Raw genomic sequence first — 21286 nt, 5'->3', positions numbered from 1 at the left:
AGGTGCCACTGCTAAAATTCAGCTGGAGCCCTTCCCAGAGGAGCTCTGGCACCTGCTTGGTCTCTGGCATCTCCCAGGTTGGTGGCTCACCCAGGGAAAGGGCACTGTGCTGGTCCCAAACCTGTCCTGGGCACTCCAAGGGCTTCAGTGGCTTTGCCCAGCAGCTGGAACTGCTCCAAGGCTTGGGGAAGCAGCCCTGGTTTTCCAAGAGCCTGGGTGCACTGTCCCCCAGACCTGACAGGGCCACAGCCAGGGATTTCCAATGACCAGAGGACTCCCACAGTCATTAAATGTGTCCCCAAGTGGGCAACAGTCCCCCAGGGCATGGGAGTGGGTGGAGGTCCTGGTTTCATCTGGGAGAGGTAATTTTCCTCCTACAGTGCTGTGTTTTGCCTGATTTAGGATGAGCATAATGCTGATAACTCACCAATATTTTTGCTCCTGCTGTCATTCTCACCCCGAGTCAAGGATTTTCCACCTCTCACACTCTGCCAGTGAGGAGCTGCACCAAAAGCTGGGAAGCAGCGTGGCCAGGAGAGCTGACCCAAGCTGGCCAGGGGGATATTCCATACACAGAACATCATTTCCAGGATACAAACTGTGGAAATTACCAGAAGGGAGCCAGTTTGCTGTTTGGGGACAGGCTGGGGCATCAGCCAGTGGGTGATGAACAATTGTGTTGTGCAGCACTTGTTCCTCTTGGGTTCTGTTGCTTTTTCTCCTCTCCTTGTCATTATTATTATCATCATTATGTTTTGTTTCAAATGTTAAACTGTTCTTATCTCAACAGATTTACCTGTTTACCTTTTTTTTTCTGATTCTCCTCCTTATGGAGTTGAGGGGGAGTGAGTGAGTGAGAAGCTGTGTGGGATTAAACCACAACAGTGAGGATACACAGATGCATCCTAAAGGGATGCAGTGCTGCAGGATCACTCCCACCCATACAAAATGCTAGAACAAAAGGGATGGATGAAGGAATTTCAGCCTTTCAGGCTGCACAAGAAAGCGTCCAGTGTAAAGCTATTAAATGGGATCTGTAATTACAATAAAAAATTGCTCTTCTTGGCTTCTTGGTAGTTTTATGAAGGTGCAGGCAATAACCAGAGGGGATGAAATGAGAGATGAGCAGTGGATAAATCCCATCCCAGAGAGGCATTCAGTGAGGCTGAGGGTGTCCTGTGCAAGGCTGAGCTGACTGAGACAGCACCATGGGACTCCTGGCCCACCAGACCTCCTGGGCTTGTCAGAGCAGCAAAAGCTGAAGGGATAACTCCTGGAAAAGGAGGGCAAAGCCCAAATTCTCCTATGAACTGTCTCTAACATCACTGGCTGGGTTGGTGTCTAAGATTAGCTCCTTCTGGCAGCTTCAGCAGATGCAGCTGCTGGGTAAATATAGACTCTTAGTGAATGGGCTATTTTTCTCTCCTGAAGTATCCAAGTCAGGAGGGCAGTGCAGAGTCACTGGGCTTTGCCATGTGAGTCACCCACTTCAACACTGGGAGGTGACTCTGTCCTCCCAGGCTGAGCCACCACAGGGACAGAGCCCTTGGTGTGCCAGCAGCTCAGGGAGGTGCCACCTGTGCAAGGACACCCCTAGGGAGGGCAAGAGATTAATCCAACCCTGCAGGAAGCTCAGGGTGGCAGAGCTGGTTTGATGGGAAAAGTAAATCTGAAATAATGGAGATGCCAAGGAACGCCTATGAAAAGTCCAGCAGTGACAGATGTGTCAAAAAGGGATGTGACAAGATGCCACCAAAGCACAAAACCTGCCCCTTACTCCCAGCATTGTTGGTCAGGCTCTCAAAAGTAAAATCAACCTGGTTTCTGACCCAAAACCCACATGGGTTTGCTGGCCACAGGCTACAGATATGAAAGCAAAGTCAAAATAAAGCTGAATGTGAATCCAGCTGCAGCCCAACCTTCCGTCTGGTGATGACAAATGGCTTTCTGCTGAAGTCACAAATGTCTTGTGTCACTCTTGGGGGGCAGGTGAGGACCTGCAAACAGATCCTTGTCTTCTCAGCTCTGGTGGCTGGGTGTTTCCAGGGCTGTCACCAGCAGCCAGCAGCATCAACAGGGATGAGCAGCAGGTGCCAGAGTTATCCAACATTTATTGGCTACATAAATAAGAGACATTTACCAGGGACTTCACAAATTACTTTGGCAGAGCTGAAAGCTGGCTAGGAACCCATCCTGCTTCCCCCACAGGGTTGCACCAAGGTCTCAACCCCCTTTGCAGAGGGGTGTGGATCCTGCCCCCAAACAGACATAACTCAGACATAAGGCCACTGAGAGTTACTCTAAAGTGCAAGAGAGCCGGAGCTATCTTTGTGTCACAAACCCACCTTTTCCCCCAAGGCACTGTGTTTCACACACTCCCAAAGTCTGATTCTCCAAGGAGTCTCCCATGGGCTTTCCCTCCACCACCCAGCCCCAATCCCTGACCTTCACCTGGGGCTTTTCTCCTTTGATTGTGCTCAGCTGTGTGCTCACTCAGCCCTGCAGCCGGGCTGTGCACACCAAAGGCAGCTGGGGAAAGGGGTGGGTGGCTGGAGGCGAGCAAGGGGTGGCTACAGCACGTTCTGCCCCTCAGCCACGGGCAGGAATGTGAGCTTAGACCTTTGTCCATGGCATGTAAAAAAAGTGAGGTGGGGTTTGGCTTGAGTCCCAGCACACGTGTCACAGCAGGGTGGTCTTGGTGGCCACAGCAGTCTCAGATCCAGCAGTGCAGTGCCCTAAAACCTCCACCCACGGGGTCTGGAGAGTTTCCTCTGAGACATGGACTGAGGGGGAGCCCAGTGCTGGTGCACCAAGCGTTGTGGGAAGCAGGGGGTGAAACCTCTGGGTCTGCACACCGTCAGAGGGTCAGGAAAACAACGGGGATGGCTCTGGCATGGAAGAAACGTCCTGGGAGCTGCCTCAGCATCCTGCCACTCCTGGGGGGACCGTGAAACACCCGCTGTGCCTGATGGAAAATCTTCCCTGCAGCAAGGGGGTGACCTGTGCCTTGCAGGCGACTTCTACGTGGATGAGCTACAGCAGTCCGGTTGTCAGGAGGCCTTGGAGAGCCCTGGCCTGGCAGCAGTGGCTGGAAGGGAGACGAGGCTTCAGGGCAAGCCTGTGGTGCCTCCCCTACTCCACCTTTGCCTTGTCACCCTTCTCCTCGTCCTGGATGGCCAGGACGCGCTCGCGCTCCTTGATCAGCTGCACGCCGCAGTAGGTGATGAACCAGATGGACAAGGTGCTCTCGGGGAAACCTAGAGCAGGGAGGAGACGTGGTCATCCAGCTGTGCTCCCCGAACAGGGCCAGTCCTTCACCTGCACAGCTGCCTCTCAGGTGGGCTGGGGAGGTCCCACAAGCTCATGGTGGCCAGTGACATTTTTCGTCATCGATCCAGCCCTGCAGCTTCACTGAGAGAAGAGGGAAATCCTCAGCATTGGATTTTAGGTGAAGCTGTGCCTGAGCCCACCAAGGCACAGTGGACTGCAGCTAAGAGAGGACATGCTGGAGGGGTTTTGAGCTCCTCTTACCCCCAAAAATCCTTCTGGTCCCCAAGTTCAGAAGTCATGATTGACTTTGTGTCCACTGAACCTGCCCATGTCCATCGTTGCTCAGCACTGTGACCTTCTGGAAGCTTTGGGCCCCACTGATGCTGAGGATCAACCCCAGCCTTGTCCTGCACTTAGTGGGGACACAGTGTCCGCCCAGGAAAATACATATTTTTGTCACCTACGTCAGTGACAGAGCCCAGAGCTCTCCCTCCTCTTCGGAAGGGTCTGAGGGTGTTTGCAATCACAAATCTGGTATCCACAGCAGAGGGGTGGATCCAGGGTTTGTTCCTGCTAAAACAGGAGCTGTGCAATGAATAATGCAACCAGCAAAAGGCAGCCAGCTCAGCGGGCAGGCACTCCTGGCACACCGAGCGTGACATTATCCATCCCCATCCCAGAGGGGGCTGCAGGATGGCTATTTATACCCTGGGCAGCTCAAGAAGGCTTCAAAACAGTGCCACAGCCCACTGATTAGAAATGTACCGACTGCAGGATGAGGATTTGTGCCTGTCACCTTTGGATGATGCAGGATGTCTGCTGGAGCAGAGGAAATGAGGAGTCAATCCCTTTCTCCAGCAAGGGGACCATTTCACAGGCAGGAACTCAGCCCTGCTTGGTGAGGTGAACATGACCTCTGCAGTGCTCCAGGGAGCCTAAACCAGGCTCAGGCTGGGCCAGGAGCTGTACAAGCCCACCTGGCAGGCAGCTGGTACCCCAGAACACTCAGTGAGGAGCACGGGGGTCTAAGAAACCCCTGCCTGCACTTTTTGCATGAGAATTAAGGACATTTGTAGCAGCCACATCACAAGCCAGTGGCCGGGACACCTTGGACCCAAAAGGATTCAAGAGCCCAGTCCTCAGCATCCATAGCAGGTCAGACAGGGGTGTCTCAGTGGGGAAGGCTGTCAGCACCTTACCCATCACGAGGAGCCTCTTGGTCACCAGCAGTGCAAACTCCAGGCTGTTGAGGGCCAGGATGTTGTAGAGCACGATGGCCCAGAAGTTCACTGCCCCAAAAGCCGCCCTGATCCGCCGAGACATGGCCCCTGACAGCTTGGCCTGTGGAGGAGAGAGGAGCAGAGGGAAAAGGGTCTGTGAGGAAAAGGAGGTGACCGGGGCAACCCCAGCTGGGATTCCAGAGAGGAGGCAAAAAATCAGAGCAGCTTTTAGTGCCTCTGGAATGAAGAAATAAAAGGACAAAACTGCTCTGCTGCCTTAGGGACTCTGGGCTAGGTCCCATGGGTAGGGGCAAGATGTTAGACACAGTTTAATGGTAATTGTAGAAGCACAGACACATGGAAGGGTTTGGGTTGGAAGGGATCTTAAGGATCATCCATTCCACCCCCTGCCTTGGGCAGGGACATCTTCCACCATCCCAGGGTGATCCAAGCCCCATCCAACCTGGCCTTGGGCACTGCCAGGGATCCAGGGACAGCCACAGCTGCTCTAAGCACCTGTGCCAGGATCTGACCATCCTCACAGGGAAGAATTCCTTCCCATGATCCCATCTCACCCTGCCTCTGTCAGTTTAAATCCATTACTCCTTGTCCTGTCCCTCCACATCCTTGTCACAAGTCCTTCTCCAGCTCTCTCAGATCCTCTTTAAAATGAAATGGTCGAGTCCTGCTTTCTCCACCTCTTGCCACTCCTCAAGGCAGAAAAATCTGTTGTATCCCAGGATTATTATTATTAGCCCTACATGCAAATCACTCCTGGCAAAAATAGTTTCTTAGGAATTAAAAAAAAAAAAAAAACCAGAAAGAGCTCAAAACCCAACAGCAGCAGCAGAGTGGAATTATCAGTGGCACATAATCTCCAGGATGAGCTGCTGTGAGTGGAGCAGGGAAGGAGTTCCAGCAGCCTGCAAAGAGCACGGTGAGCCCTGGCTGCTCCGGGCTGGGAATTGTGGTGCCGCGGGGAAGGAGATTTCACCGCCTGGAGAGCCTGGATCTGAGCAGGAGTTCAACCAGGAGAGCAAACGGCAGGATTGCTCTCCACGGTTTTTATTCAAAATACATCTTCAACTAATTGAGGACCTCCAGGGTTTAAATTGGGAAAAACAAATAAGGAACTTGTGATAATTTATTTGTGGGGAATTTTGATATATTTTTATTTTTTATATTTATATGGTTTATATATTTTATATTAATATTTAATTTTTTATAGGTAGGAAGGGTAAATTTAGCTTATATAATACGGTTTAAAAGGTTACAAGATTTTTCGTTATAAGATTTAAGAATTTTTTTTTATATGTGGTTTATGTTTTATATATTTATTTATATTATACATTTATTTTTATTTTATTTTGATGATTGGTTTATATATATATTTTATATATTTATATACTAGTTTATATCTATTTATATATTTATATTAATTTATATTTATATTCATAATTATATTTATATTTATAGTCGTAGTTATAGTTATTTTTAGCCTTATTTATTTTGACAATGTGGTCTCTTAAAATATATTTTTATTTTTTATATTTATATGGTTTATATATTTTATATTAATATTTAATTTTTTATAGGTAGGAAGGGTAAATTTAGCTTATATAATACGGTTTAAAAGGTTACAAGATTTTTCGTTATAAGATTTAAGAAGTTATTGATTAATAGAAGATTGTTAATAAGGATATTTATGTTTTCATTTAGTTTTTAAATATTTTGTTGTATGGATTTGTGTTGTAGTGTAAGTTTTTTAGTTAATGGATATATATAATACATAAATTATAAATTATATAATATACATTTATATATTATATAAAATTATATAATGATATATAAATTATAAATTATATATAAAATATATTATAGATATGTTGATATAAAATTTATAGTATTGTATTTTAATTTTTGTTTATTTTTGTAGCTATTTTACTTTTTTATATTTTAAATTTTAAACCTTCACATTTAAAATTTAGTTTAGCATGGTTTTGTTTTAAATTATAAATTTATGGTTTTAGTATTTAAGGTTGGAAGTTTTTTTCAAAAGTTTTAGATTAAATCTTGGGTTTAATTCTAAGCTTGGGTTTACAGGTCTAAAGTTCTGAGAGTTTCTTGCATTTTGGATTCCAACAGGAAGATAAATGTTTTCAGGGTGGAAGTTTTAAAGATTTTTTATTTTTCCAGTATGTCCCTGAGACACCTTGGTCCCAAACAAAGACAGGGCACGAATTATTAAAATTATTGTTAAATTATTAATATTTTACAATAATTTGTTCTAGCATCCAAACACTTGCTTTTAAAAGAAATCAGATCAAAACCAATGAAAATGAAAAGATGCTTTGCAAAGGGCCCCAGAACAAGAAGAACAAATTAATCCCATAAGGAAATATATAAACATTTCCCCATAGGATCTGGATATTCCCCCATGGAATATTCCCCATATGCATAGACGTATTCCCAAGGACAGATATTGACAGATATCTCATATTTTCTGTCCATCTGTGGCACTTTGATGCCTCATTGGAGATGCATTCCTGCTTCTCTTGCACCTCTGTTTTCCCTCTGGAATTTCCACCCCAATCTAAATTCCCCGTGAAGCAGCACAGGGGCAGGAATTTGTTTGCTCTGGGTGGGTGAAAAAGTGCATGGAATGAAGGGACACAGAGCACCAGGACTGTGCCTCCCTTGCACAGCTCAGTAGCTGATCCCAAGGATTGTTCAGGGATGCCACCATCCCTGGAAAAGTATAAAAAAATATGTGGATGCAGCACTTGAGGATGTGGTGGACATGGTGGTGATGGTGCTGGGACCCTGGGCTGGGTCCCATGGGTAGGAGCAAGATTTTGGACACAGTTTCATGGTAATTGTGGAATCACAGACACATGGAAGGGTTTGGGTTGGAAGGGATCTTAAGGATCATCCATCCCACCCCCTGCCTTGGGCAGGGACACCTTCCACTGTCCCAGAGTGATCCCAGAGAGGAGGCAAAAGGACAAAAGACAGCTGGTCTTTTCCAGCCTTAATGATTCCATGATTTTGAAGGCCACAGGAAAGACCTCCAGGTCTCCAGGCAGGAGGCCAGGCCATGGAGCCCCATGGCATCCTCAGGGATTCTGCTGCTCTTCCTCAGCCATAAACCTGACCCCTACAATCCAGTGTGAGCTCCCTCCAGGCACAGATCTTTCCCAGCACCAGAACTTGTCCCCAACCCCCTGGAGCTGTCCCCATCCCTTCTGTTCCCTTGCACAGCTCAGTAGCTGATCCCAAGGATTATCCAGGGATGTCACCATCCCTGGAAAAGTTTAAAAAAATATGTGGATGCACCACTTAAGGATGTGATTTAGTGGTGAACATGGTGGTAGTGGTGCTGGGACCCTGGGCTGGGTCCCATGGGTAGGGGCAAGGTATTAGACACAGTTCTATGGTATCCACCCCCTGCCTTGGGGTCCCAGAGTGATCCCAGAGAGGAGGAAAAAGGGGAGCACCAGGACTGTGCTTCCCTTGCACAGCTCAGTAGCTGATCCCAAGGATTGTCCAGGGATGCCACCATCCCTGGAAAAGTTTAAAAAAATATGTGGATGCAGCACTTGAAGGATGTGGTGGACATGGTGGTGATGGTGCTGGGACCCTGGGCTGGGTCCCATGGGTAGGAGCAAGATTTTGGACACAGTTTCATGGTAATTGTGGAATCACAGACACATGGAAGGGTTTGGGTTGGAAGGGATCTTAAGGATCATCCATCCCACCCCCTGCCTTGGGCAGGGACACCTTCCACTGTCCCAGAGTGATCCCAGACACAGGGGCAGGAATTTGTTTGCTCTGGGTGGGTGAAAAAGTGCATGGAATGAAGGGACACAGAGCACCAGGACTGTGCTTCCCTTGCACAGCTCAGTAGCTGATCCCAAGGATTATCCAGGGATGTCACCCATCCCTGGAAAAGTTTAAAAAAATATGTGGATGCAGCACTTAAGGATGTGATTTAGTGGTGAACACGGTGGTGGTGGTGCTGGGTAGACAGCTGGACTTGATGGTCTTTTCCAGCCTTAATGATTCCATGATTTTGAAGGCCACAGGAAAGACCTCCAGGTCTCCAGGCAGGAGGCCAGGCCATGGAGCCCCATGGCATCCTCAGGGATTCTGCTGCTCTTCCTCAGCCATAAACCTGACCCCTACAATCCAGTGTGAGCTCCCTCCAGGCACAGATCTTTCCCAGCACCAGAACTTGTCCCCAACCCCCTGGAGCTGTCCCCATCCCTTCTGCTCCCTTGCACAGCTCAGTAGCTGATCCCAAGGATTATCCAGGGATGTCACCCATCCCTGGAAAAGTTTAAAAAAATATGTGGATGCACCACTTAAGGATGTGATTTAGTGGTGAACACGGTGGTGGTGGTGCTGGGTAGACAGCTGGACTTGATGGTCTTTTCCAGCCTTAATGATTCCATGATTTCGAAGGCCACAGGAAAGACCTCCAGGTCTCCAGGCCAGGCCATGGAGCCCCATGGCATCCTCAGGGATTCTGCTGCTCTTCCTCAGCCATAAACCTGACCCCTACAATCCAGTCTGAGTTCCCTCCAGGCACAGATATCCCCCAGCACCAGAGCTTGAGCTGTCCCCATCCCCTGTGCAGCCCAGCTCCTCACCTCCAGCTTGGCAAAGGGCCCCAGCTGGAAGAACTTCTGCACCCAGAGCTCGAAGTTGAGGCCGAAGCAGTTGACGAGGGACCAGATGTAAACGACCTCGCAGGGCCCCAGCCAGAGCGTGGTGATGGCAAAGGTGGTGATGCTGGCCACCAGCTCCTTCAGGATGTTGTCGTGGTTCTCTCCAATGTGGTCGTACACGTACCTAAAAGCCAGGGAAGGTGGTTGGTGCTCCCTGTGTCACCGTGATATTTTCTGAAAAATCCTCTTTGCCTGTCGCCCTGATTTTTAAAGTTCTTCTAAGTTTACATTCTTGTAACGCACTTTCTCACACACTTTCTGTAAATAACTTATTGTTTTGCATTCTTTTATGGAGGAGGAGAGATTTAATGGACTGTTGGTTTGTCCAGTGTCATTGGAGAGGTGGCACTGTCACCCTCCAATCCACTGTCACTTTTGGCAATCTATAAACGCTGGAGTCAGAAAATAAACTCCCTTTTTTACCTTGAGAGCAGCAGCGTGTCCGTGTCATGTCATTTCATGTCTTATAGTGACATTTGCCTAGGATTTTTCTCCTAAGAAGCTGAGAAGCTTCAGAATGTGTTTTGCTGCTTTAGAATACAATATAGAGATTGTTTATCCAGCATGTGAATTGTTTTTTCTTAATGACCAATCACAGCCAGATGTGTCGGACTCTCTGAGGAGTCACAACTTTTTATTATTGATTCCTGTTAAACCTTCTGATATATCCTTTCTCTATAGTTTAGTATAATTTTAGTATATAATATAATAAATATAATATAATTAATATAATAAATAAAATATAATATAATAAGTAAAATATAATAAAATATAATAAAATATAATAAAATATAATAAAATATAATAAAATATAATAAAATATAATAAAATATAATAAAATAATATAATAAAATATATCAGCCTTCCAAGAATATAGAGATTCAGATTCATCTCTATAACTCTCACAAACACCACACTCCCTGTAGTCCAGGAGACCCCTCTGGAGTTTCTTTTCCCAAGCTCCTCACAGACAGGTCAGCCCAGAACATCCCAGCAAAAACAGGAAGGATGTTCTGGCAATAAACTGATTTTTGCTGTGCCCCAACCGCTTGTGACTTGTGTTCCTACAAACCTATAAATACTCAAGGACAAAATATCCACCTTCCCTGCCCTGTCAGGTAAAACTTGGGGTCTCTCAGACCTGCTGGTGCTCAGGATTTTATCACAAAGCAGCCACCACCCCCCTCAGTAGAGGTTTGCTGGTGTGAACTCAAGGATGGAGGGAGGTGAAGGGCTGAGGAAGATGCAGGTGGAGCTACAGTGCTCAGTTCCCCTTTCCTCCTGGAGAAATGTAAAGCTGGCTCTTCCTCCTCTGGGGGAACGCTAAACCCAGCAGATTTAAAGGGATTTTGGGACAGCAAAAAATTCATTCCCAGCTTTGGAGGAGGGGGGCTGTTTTTTGTGCAATTAATTCAATGGCTCTGGGGCTAAACAGAGCAAATAGGGGGATTTATCCAGAAGAGAGGACACCCCAGCCTTGGGATGAACAGCATGGGATGCTTCATTGCTTTGGGATGGAAGGGAAGACCCTGAACCAGACTAGAGGTGGTCAACTGGACACTTACTTGCACAGCCAGTCATTAATCCCTCTGTCAAAATGCCTAAAATAAGATGATAAGAACATGTTAAAACACACAATGACAATAAAAACCTGTGGAAACAGAGAAAATACCCAATCCCCTGGCAAGGCACATCTTGGACCTTGCTCACAGAAATCCTCCAGGCTCCTTCCTTGGACAGATGCCACTGGAGACATGGTTTAACTTTTCTCCTTATCTATTTCTCCCCACCTAAGAATATTTCCCTGGGTTCTGGCCAGGTCTAGGCTATGGTTTCAGGTGGTCTCCAACTCACAGAGCAGCTGCCCAGGACAGCCCAGGTGTCCTCCCCTCCACGCAGGTCCTGTCCAGCTCAAACAATCCTCATTCAGGTACTCACGTTTCAGCAAAGATGTAGAGCATGGTGATGCATTTTGGGGGCTGGGGTGGGTCCAGGTGGTCCAGTCTGGCGATGGTGTTGATGACCCCAAACATGACAGCAGCTTTCACCCAGTCATACACCAAATTAGAGTAGGCCAGGCCAGCTGGAGCAAAAATGGGAGTCAAACGGGGAAAAAGGAACATGGAATGTATCAGGATTTCTGCAGAGCAAATAATTTAAAACGAAGTTTTTTAAAAGGCTTGAACCAAAGGACAATTTCTTCTCGGGGTATGAGGGAGCAAACTGCTTATTGGTTTTAGTAGTCCAAGAAATTCTGTTTATGCAGTAATTTATTCCATCATTGTGCCATCTCTCTGAGGTTTGTTAAGCAGTTCTCAGGTCTGCCCTCTGAGCTTTTATTGGCCCCTCCATCAAAATTCCCCCCACCCCAGCTCCCTCTGGCCATGGATGTCCATGCTACAGAGCCAGGGTCAGAACCTCTGACTTAGAGAGGTGTCTGACACTGGGAAGCAAACCCTGCAGGGACAGCTACTAAAGATTTCAAATGTCTCTGCAAAGAGCTGTTGAAATGCCCCTGTGTTGGTGGGATCCAGCTCCCAGATTAAGGGATGCTCCCACCTTGGTCAGTACAGTCAGAAGAGCTCAGCTCCCCCTGGAGTAACACAGAATCTGTCTAGCCAGGGCTCTTGGGACACCCTAAATCCATGTTAGTGCCACTGCAGCTGCTTCAGGATTTTATCCTGGCCTAGAGGTGCCGCTCTGGAGAGACAGGGGGCTCCTCCAGCCCCTGCTTGGCCTCTGCTGTGTGGTGGTGTCTGAAACGCTGCCATCAGACATGGATTTGGTCATCTGGAACCCTCCATGCAGCTGCCAGCTGAAGGCCAGTGCTGCTCCCATCACTCACCCTGGGAATTTGCTTTCTGGAGGTCTGTAGCCCAGCCATGCTTGGAGAACACCCAGCTTTAGGCAGAGATTACACTGCCCTGGACATTGTCCATGTAAGTGTTGAATAGACTCTTTTGGGACAATCCATAACCTCTTTGGGCACCTCTCCCAGTGTTTGACTGCTCTATGGACAACTTTCCTTACATGCAATCAGGCTTTGTGTCGTTGGGTGTGGTTTGCTGTGTCCTGCTGATTTTTTAGTGGTGCTGAGCTCCCTCCCAGTCCAAAGGCAGCAAAAATATCTTGATGCTCATCTTCCTAACCCCCAAACTAAACAATTTACCCTGTGAAAAGGCCAGACCAGCACCACGTGCCTTCCAGGGCTGCCCAACCCAGCTTTGTACGTGGCCAGCATGAGGATGAGGGGTTTTTACTCAAACCTGTCCAACACAGGCATTCCCAAAGCCTCTCAAGGGGGGTGGATGGAGATCTGGATCACTCACCACTGCCTTGGAGCTGAGAGCAGGGGTGAACGTGCCCAAGCACGGCCACTCACCCAAGGACCAGTCCGAGAGGCGGTTCACGAACTTCAGGTCAGAGGGGAGGGTGAGGATGTAGAAGAAGTGGAAGAAGATGTCCACGGCCACGATGGCCCCCACGTGGAGCAGGGCATTGACACGGATGCTCTTCATCTCGTCGTCCTTGCGCCTCAGCTCTCGGGTGCTCACCTGCAGGGAGGGACAGGATGGGCATTGTTCCTTCATCCGGAAGGATGGCCAAGGTGCAGACAGGGATTGATTCATCATTCTCCTTTAGAGGTCACGCCATGGACTCTGTGGCCTGAATTTCCACTGATTAAAGAAGACCCAAGGGCTGGCTCAGGTGAGCACATGCACAAGGAACAGGACTTGTCCCACCCACAGCAGGGCTGAGGACAGCAGGGATGTCCCTACTGCATCATCCTGCTGTTCCCTGGGGTTTCCCAGCAGAGGAGGTGTGGAAACCCAGGGACTGGGAACCTTCAGTGCAGACCCAGAGAAACCAACAACTGGGACCCCCACAAGGAGGCATGTGGTCAGACAAAGGCCTGGCTGTCCTCAGGGACTCAGGTGAGGTGAAATCCACTCTGACCAGGGAACTCTCAGGGTTTCATGTTCTTTCTGCAGCGATGTGCTCAGGAAATCAATTTTGCTTAAGGACAACCCTTTCCAAAAGGCACTAAGAGGGAGCAAATGCTGGCACCCATCACATCTCCAGGATGAATTCCAGGGTTGGAATCCCAACCTGACAGTTCTGCCAGGGCCTGGTGTATTTTTGTCCAGGGTCATCTGGGAGGAAGAGGAGAACTGATGATGTCTGAGGCTTCTGCTGCAGACTCCTGCTGTAAATGAGAGGGAGACTTGCTCGAGGGACTGTCCTGAATTGGTGGGACCTGATTGATGGGGATTTCATCTCTGCTGTGTCTTGCACAAACAGGGTCTGGGGTTTGCCTCCAGGAGCTGTCACATCTCTGCTGGTTGTCACAGAAACATCACCAGAGTGAGCTCTCAGGATTACATGGGGCAGAGCGATGTCCTCGCTTCCCCGCACCGGCGTAAAATCACTGCTGTATTCAAAATCCTCTTATGTTTATTACTTCCCCTTTATTCCCTGCGAGAGGTGGGAGCTCTCCCTGCATAATCCACAGGCTGCTGCACCAGCCCTGTTGTCAAATCCAGATGATTCCTGAGAATTAAAGCCTTTGCCAGATTTTTTTTGTGCCTGTGAAGTACCAGGTGCTTTGAGGATACAAAGAGGTCGCTGGACCCTGAGCTGAGGGGGGACAGGATCTGGCATGAGACATGTGGGTGGGCAGAGAACCCTCCTTCCAAAGAATCACAGAATGGCTTAGGCTGGAAAAATCCATTAAGATCATTGAGTCCAGCCATTAACCCAGCACTAAACCCTGTCCCTAAGTGCCACATCTACACATCTTTGAAATACCTCCAGGGATGGTGACTCTACCACTGCCCTGGAGGGCCTGTTCCAATGCTTAACAACCATTTCCTTGAAGAAACTATCCCTATTATTATCCCTGTCTAAACCTCCCCTGGTGCAGTTTGAGGTTGTTTCCTCTCACCCTCACATCTGTGTGTGGTGCCAGCACTTGGCCACCATGCCCTTGGGATCAGGGCTGTGCCACTCCCAGCCCTAGAGAAGGGGATTTGTTCCCTTGATTTCAGTAAGAAGATGCTGCTCCACCCAAACTTGGCTGGCCAAGCCCTGGGACAGATGAGTTCCCATCTCACACAGGGATACAAGAGCTCCACCAGCATGTAGGACCAGTAGGATCCAAAGGGACAGATCCAATCTCTAACGGGGCCCTACATCCCACCCTGGGGAAGGGCTCCATCTGCCTCCTGCCCTAATTGCTCTTGGGTAATTAGGAATTCAGCACAGCTCCAGCAGTGCAGGGGGATGTAACCAGGAGATGGCAGTGGTGGCCAGGCCAAGCCAGGACCCCTGGCCGGGGCAGGGGAAAGGGTTTGGAGACTTAATCCTTGTGCCTTTGGGGTTAGAAGCAGCAGAGAGGGGAATTGCTCATTAAGTGGCTTTAGACATCCTGGTTTGGGGTTGTGCAAAGGAGCAGGAAACAAAACTCCCCCTGGATGCAGCTCTGCAGGAGCAGTGGGAGTTCAGGTTGGAGACATGAGAAGTTCCATGTCCCCATCTGTAGGGACCTGGCTGCATCCCTGACAGAGACACCAGAGCTGGCCTTATGATCTTCAGGGTCCAATGCTCCAAAAATCGTTCTTAATATGTCCAGTAATACCGAGGGCTCGTGTTCCTTTTTAGAGGCATCATGAAGTTGTTAATTCCACGGGTGAAGAGCAGGCCAGGAGCAGGACTGGGATCATGGCTCATCCTGGAGGAAACATCCCAGTGCAAACCCTTTCTTAGGCAATCAAAACCAGCTCCACATGTGAGAGAAGGTGCTGGGCTGGTGTGTCTTCAGTCTTCTCCTCACCACGAGGCTCTGGCTGCTCTTCCCTGCCCTGGGCTGGTTTTTCTTCTGAATTCACAAATGTTTTTCCAAACTATTCTTGTATCCAGGCATTAATTTGGGTCCAAAAACTCAGTGTAGCTGCTCTTCTGCAAAAGGAACCGAGGGTGGTGGTGGGAATCCTCCACAGCAGCACTGCTGGCCAAACACCTCCCTTTGCCAGCATCACCAGTTTGCTTTGGTGGCTGAGGCTGATCCTGGGGGCAGAGGGAGGCTGAGGTGGGAAGAGTGAGGGGGAACACAGCACTGCTGGTTTCCTTGATCCTGGACTGTGGAACAGCTCCAGAGGTCCCAGACCAAGATTCTGCTGGTGTTTTCCAGCTCTGTTTGGAGTCTGCTCATCCAAAAGCTCCCTTGGTTGTGTGGAACAGGCAAAGACTTGGGGCATCAGGGAATTTCATGGAGCCCCTGATTGCTGGAGCCTTCCACCCAGTCTTATTTATTTCCTGAGAAATAACTTGCTCTAAAGCCACACAAGCCATCTCTGGCAGTTCCTGCTCCCTGGGTGAAGCAGCTGGATAGAAATGGGAGACAGAAATGTCCTTGCTGTCACAGCATGCAGAGGTCCCATGGGTGGCCCTCACCATGAAGGTGCTGAGGTAACTGCACAAGGAAACTGAGGCACAGAACAGTGCAGATGCCCAGGGAGCAAGGACATCACAGCAAGGTCTTCCATTGTGAATTGGTCAGTGAAAATAGTCAAAAAAACCCAAAAAAGAAGCTTAAAAATCCATCAGTTTATGCCCTCCCCCACAAAAATGCAGAGCCACAGACTAGAGGTGACCACAAGAAGTTCCACAACCGTTTGCATCTTCACTGTGGCAAAAGTTGGGGTTTTTGTAGACACTGACCCCAAGAAAATAAATTCTGGGGAGAAATCCTGCTCCAGCCTGGCCTCAGGACCACTCACCTGGGCGTGGAACTGGTCAAAGGTCATGACAGGCCCGAAGAAGAAGAAGGGGAGGTAGAAGTTGTACTTGAGGAGGTCGAAGATGGAGTAGATGCCCTCTGCCTTCTCGGAGCTCTCGAGGGCGAAGCTCATGCAGCGCATGATGGTGAAGGTGCAGCCTCCGTAGAAAAGGACATCTTGGAGATCAAAAGCTCCCGTCACAAACCCGCTCTGGGCAAGAAACAGAGAGTTACCAGCAGGAACACGGCGTCCCTTCTGTGCTGCCTCGCTTTGTGGGGGACACCACTCCTGGGGCTGTTACAGACATATTGGAGTCAAAATTCTCATCTCTTCCCTCATCCTGAGACCCTCAAACACAACCATATGGGGCAGCAGAGAATTGTGTGGGTTGAGAGGACATTAAAGCCCATCCAGTGCCACCTCTGCCATGGCAGGGACACCTTCCACTGTCCCAGGGTGATCCAAGCCCCATCCAGCCTGGCCTTGGGCACTGCCAGGAATCCAGGAGCAGCCACAGCTTCTCTGGACACTCTATGCCAGGGCCCCTTTTCCACCCTCACAGTGAGGAATTTTTTTCCTGACATCTCCTCTAACCCTAACCTCTGCCAGTTTAGTTTTCAGTTCAAGGAAAACCTCTAATTATGCTCTGACACCAATTGTCTCTGAAGTTAATGAGCTGGAAAGAGAAAACTGGGGCTCGATTTCCCAGCTGGCTCCTGCAGCTCAGAGCAGTCAGGAAGTGGTGGATCCTCTTGGCCGTGTCACCAAGCAGCTGTTGGTCACACAGCTTTGGTTTGGGTGGCAATGTCACCCTGTCACAGGTGTGCCCACGGAGTAAAGCAGAGCCAGCACAGGGTTGATGGAGAGGGAGGCAACACATCTTTGGAGGCAGGGAGAGACAGCAATGTCCTCCTGAGGGACTGAATATTTTGATAAAGTCCTTCTTGGGCTTCTCTCTGCTCAACCAGGGAGATAAAATCTTTCCTAGGCTGTGACCAAGAGCTGGACATCACTAGATCCATCTCAGCTCTGTTATAGCTGGGGAAACTGAGGCATGGGGCAGCAACAGGCTCACAAATTGCTGCCTGGGCAGCGAGAAGGACTCAGATGTCCTTTGTTCTGGAGCAGCATGAAGCCACCAAAACATGACATAAGCACTGTGGGATTATGGCCAAGCTCACACCTCAACACTCCCTTCCCTCTAAAATGCTGTGAGAGCTCTGATGCAGCCAGGGGAAATGGCCAGGGCTCGGGGCTGTCCCAGGAGCCCTCTTTGGGGATGACCCCGAGGAGCTGGACACCAGAGGGCTGGAAATGAGGCAGACACACGGCCAGGACAGCACCCACCTGCCACGAGCCAAAGGGCTCCACCTTGAAGGAGGCGAGGCAGCAGAGCCCGGCCACGTAGCAGAGCCACTTCTGCTTGGCCAGGGCCACCGAGTAGAGGAGCAGGCAGTGGGAGAGGATGATCATCAGGTAGACCAGCCCCATGCTGCCCAGCACAGCCAGGAGCCCGTAGATCATGTACATCACAGCCCGGTGCTGGGGAGAGAGGCTGCAGTCAGGGTGGTGAAAGCCCCGAGCCCAGAACATCCCCCAAAACCCCTCCCAGAGATCCCAGGCCACCCCTGGTGCTCTGAAATCCTCGCCAGCACAGCCCTGCTCACCTGTGGCACGGTCATGGAGCAGATCTTGCCGAAGAGGACGTGTCCCGAGAGGGCGAAGATGATGACGTTCCTGAACGAGGTGAACCACATCACCCACTCGAAATCAGCCACGTCCTGCAGGAGCAGCAGCAGGCACTTCACTGCCCCCAGCTCCACAACTTTTAGAGCTTTTTCTCCCCGTTTTCCACCCAAGGGCTCCCGAGCACTTTAGCTCAGACATAAAACCCCAGGAGGAACGTGCAGAGGTCGCTCTGCTGCACTCAAAGTGGAGCATCCACAGCCCTGCAGTGATGCCTCAGGTTTCAGCTTTTATATTTTTCCAATTCTGTGCTGCTTTAGTGTGTGGGGCTGGGCTTCACATCAGGGCATGGTGAGCTCTCTGCACAGAGCAGGGAGACAAAACAATTCCTGCTCCAGCTGGGCACCAAGGACAAATGATCCAAATCTCAGCCCAAGAGCACAAACCCCGTGGGCTGGAGAGAGAAAAACAAGCAGGATGGGAGTGCAGGGGCTGAGCTGGAATTGGACACTGAACTGCAATGTGCACATGGAGCAGAGCTGATCCCAGGGAGAGACCCCGTGAGCGCTCGTGCATTTTGGGACCATTTGGGTTCATCTTGGGTGCAGCCCTGGCTGGGCTCTTGTGCTGCCCAAGGTGGATCCATGGAGGAGATCCTTTGAATCAATCCCTGCTTTATTCTTTAACTCCATCTTTTCTCTGTTCTAGGCCAGCCTTCACAAGGCTTCAGCAGGGCTGGTATTTTCCCCACTACTTTAGGGAGAAAAATACAAGTCAGGTGGTCCTCACAGAAGAGTGTCAGTAGCAGAAAAACCAGCTCTCTTTCTCCACTGACCAGGCTGTCTGTAGCTATAAAAGCCCAAGCCCTTCCTCACTCACCATCTTCCTGCCAAAGTAGTGCCAGCCTGGCTTTATGCCATCCCGAAAGGCTTTTCTGTTCATGCTGTCTGCAAAAGAACCAGAATTACAGGGAGAGGAACAGCTCTGGGAAACAGGACCCAGGTTCAAGGCAGACTCAGAACCTTCATCATTGAGATAATGAGCCACCAGGGCTCAAATACCCTACCCCAAAAGTGTCTGATTGCCGCAGACAACTAAAAGAGTCAATGACAGGCAGGAATTTTCAGCAAAGCCTGTTTGTCATTACACATTCCCTGGCCAATCCCATCAAGTTTTTGAGTTTGTGGGCTTCCAAACAAAAAAAACCAAAAAAAAAAAAAAAAAAAAAAAAAAAAAAAAAAAAAAAAAAAAAACAAAAAAAAACCCAAAAAACACCCCAAACAAACAAAAACAAACCAAAACAAGCACAAAAAAATCCAAAACCAAACCAAAAAACAAAAACAAAAAAATCCAACCCAAACCAAACAAAACCCCCAAAAATATACAAAAAAGGGAATCAGCCCTGTGCAGGCAGGGTGGTGCTGGTTGCCTGGTGTGGCACTACCTGGAGCCCTATGACATCCCACAGCCTCTTACCCTGAGCAGCTCAAACAGGGCCAAAGACACAACAGGGCAAAAACCCCTTTAAAAAGGATTCCCAGAGTGTTTTCAACAACACTTAAAGCCGGGGATCTGCTGGTGACACCAAGAGCTGTAAAAGCAGGCAGCCGACACCCGGGGCCCCTCCCAGGGGACGCGGTGGCAGCGTTACCTCTGGATGCCTCGAAGATGCCGCTGCCGCTGTAGAGCACGGCGCAGGTCACCACGAGGGCATAAAACCCCAGCTCGTAGCTGGGGAGCATCGCCTTAACCCCCATGGTGGGAGGTGAGAGCCCCGGCCGGCACCAGGGAGGGATCCGCACCTGGGCAAGGGAGAGAGGAGAGGGAGGAAAAACGGGGATGAGAGCTCGCCTGCCCTCCTAGCCCTTCGACACCCTAAATTCCTGCTGCTCCTCCTTAGATCTGTGTTTGGGCTTCCCTGAAGGCTGAAGGGAAGGAGGAGAAAGTCACACCTGGGGCACAACTCAGGTGCAAAGAGGTTGCTGCAAACCCCACCCGGGAGCTGGGATTTGGGGCCAGGTGTTCCTGATGAGCAGCTTTTCCCATCTATGCCGATGTTCAGAGCCGCCCCAGGATGGGCTTCCTCCAGCGTGTCTCTGATGTCCCCACCTCTAATTCCTGCTTGGATCCGTGGATGGGATCCAGGACAGAGCACGGGGACGCCTCTGATGGAGGGGACGCGATGGGTTTCTCCACCTCCCCGCTCACCTTGCCCAACCTCCGGCTCTTGAGGAGCCCCGTGATCCCAAATTTCTCTGCCAGGAGTCTTTAGGACCCCGCAGACACGGCTGAGCCCCCCGGCGGCATCAGCAGCGCTGGGGGGATGGCGACACCCAGCCCCGCAATTAGCCTTAGGGCTAATTACTCCTCCGAGGTTAATTAACCTCGGCGCGACGTGCCTTGCCGCTCCGCAGCCTCCCCGACTGCGTGGCCGGCAGCTGCCAAAACAAACGCAGGAGGGATGAGAGGGACAGGGACAGGGGACAGGGACACCCCCAGCCGCCACCATCCCTGAGAGCGTTGAAGGGATTAAGGCGCAAAAAAAGCGCCCGGTCACCCTCTGCTCTGGCAGCCGCGTTGCACAGCTTCTGCGGTTATTAAATAGATAACAATTAAAATAATATTAAAATTATCGTTTTCGTTTGAAGCGTTTTTGTTTCGTTGGTCGCCGAGGTTTTTAAGTGTGGGGGTGGGGGAGGTCCTTGGCAGCGATGCGGGGTGACCCCATCTCCCCCCGGCGTGCACCAAACGCGTTTCCCGGGGGGAATTTCGGCTTCATCCCAGGGGGAATTTTGGGGTCATCCGGGAGGAATTTTGAGTTCATCTCAGGAGGAATTTCGGGTTCATCCCGGTGCAATCTCGGGTTCCTCCGGGGGGAATTTCGGGATTTCGGGGGTCGCCCCGCGGTCACTCCGCTGCGGGCGCTGCCCCCGTTCTGCGGTGCCCCTGCGGCGGGAGGGCGCGCACGGAGGTGCCCGGAAAAAGCTTTTTTCCCTCCTTTCCACGCTTTCCAAAGCTTCTTTTTATTATTATTATTATTTTTCCCCCTTCTTTGGACGAGGCCACCCCGCCAAGGAGCGGGCGGCAGGCGGTGACAGACCCTGCGGAGGTTCGGGGGCTGGCGGGGACCCCTCGGACGATTTTAACTCCTGATCGCTCCCGGGCTGCCCAGGGAGGCTCGGGGGGTCCCAGCAGAGCCCTCCGTGACAGCAGGACAGCATCATCCTCATCATCATCATCATCCTCACCCCCCCGCTCCCTCCCCGTCCCTCGGCCGGGCGCTGGGGACACGCAGAGGTGACAGAAAGCCCCGAGGTGCTGTCACCACCGGCAGCGTGTCCCCCCCGGCCCCGCATCGCTCCCCGCTACTGACCTTGAGCCCCGGGGCCGCGGGGGGAGGCGGGCGAGGGTCGGGGATCCAGCGTCCGGCAGCGCGATGGGGACAGGAGGGGGACAAGGACAGGGGACAAACCGAGGGGTTTGGGGGTGATTGATTCGCCCTACAGCATCTCTCAGAGGGGGGCAGGGGTATTTTTTGTGCTGCCGTCCCCCACCTTGCCCCTGGAGGAAGTTTGGCTGGGAGTGGAGCGGAGCGGGAGGG

The 21286-nt window shown here is 50.3% G+C and overlaps 1 protein-coding gene across 2 annotated transcripts; it reads right to left on the bottom strand.

The window, feature by feature from the left end:
* Positions 1 to 2094: 2094 nt before the first annotated feature.
* Positions 2095 to 21286, bottom strand: HHATL (hedgehog acyltransferase like). Of its 2 annotated transcripts, XM_041487152.1 has the most exons (12): positions 21059 to 21286; positions 19337 to 19487; positions 18565 to 18632; positions 17667 to 17780; positions 17347 to 17541; positions 16000 to 16209; positions 12603 to 12774; positions 11159 to 11303; positions 10786 to 10821; positions 9143 to 9344; positions 4470 to 4611; positions 2095 to 3257 (listed from the first exon to the last, which is right to left on the bottom strand). In XM_041487152.1, the coding sequence occupies exons 2-12, from the start codon at positions 19440 to 19442 to the stop codon at positions 3133 to 3135; spliced, it is 1515 nt and encodes a 504-aa protein (XP_041343086.1). In that variant the 5' UTR covers positions 19443 to 19487; positions 21059 to 21286; the 3' UTR covers positions 2095 to 3132. The 2 variants fall into 2 exon arrangements, with proteins under 2 accessions (XP_041343086.1, XP_041343096.1); XM_041487162.1 differs by lacking the exon at positions 21059 to 21286 and having other exon boundaries at positions 18565 to 18628; positions 19337 to 19474.

This window comes from Pyrgilauda ruficollis, unplaced genomic scaffold (genome assembly GCF_017590135.1).
Source record: "Pyrgilauda ruficollis isolate IOZ18807 unplaced genomic scaffold, ASM1759013v1 scaffold12, whole genome shotgun sequence".
Lineage (NCBI taxonomy): Eukaryota > Metazoa > Chordata > Aves > Passeriformes > Passeridae > Pyrgilauda > Pyrgilauda ruficollis.
This window is presented reverse-complemented; position numbering and strand designations above follow the sequence as displayed.

Excerpts from the sequence above, each read along its gene's own strand:
- HHATL (XM_041487152.1), bottom strand. The coding sequence starts at position 19,442 with ATGGGGGTTAAGGCGATGCTCCCCAGCTACGAGCTGGGGTTTTATGCC. Across the intron at positions 10,822-11,158 it reads CTCTACATCTTTGCTGAAAC|GCATTTTGACAGAGGGATTA; the intron begins GTGAGTACCTGA and ends ATCTTATTTTAG. Across the intron at positions 9,345-10,785 it reads ATTAATGACTGGCTGTGCAA|GTACGTGTACGACCACATTG; the intron begins GTAAGTGTCCAG and ends CCTGGCTTTTAG.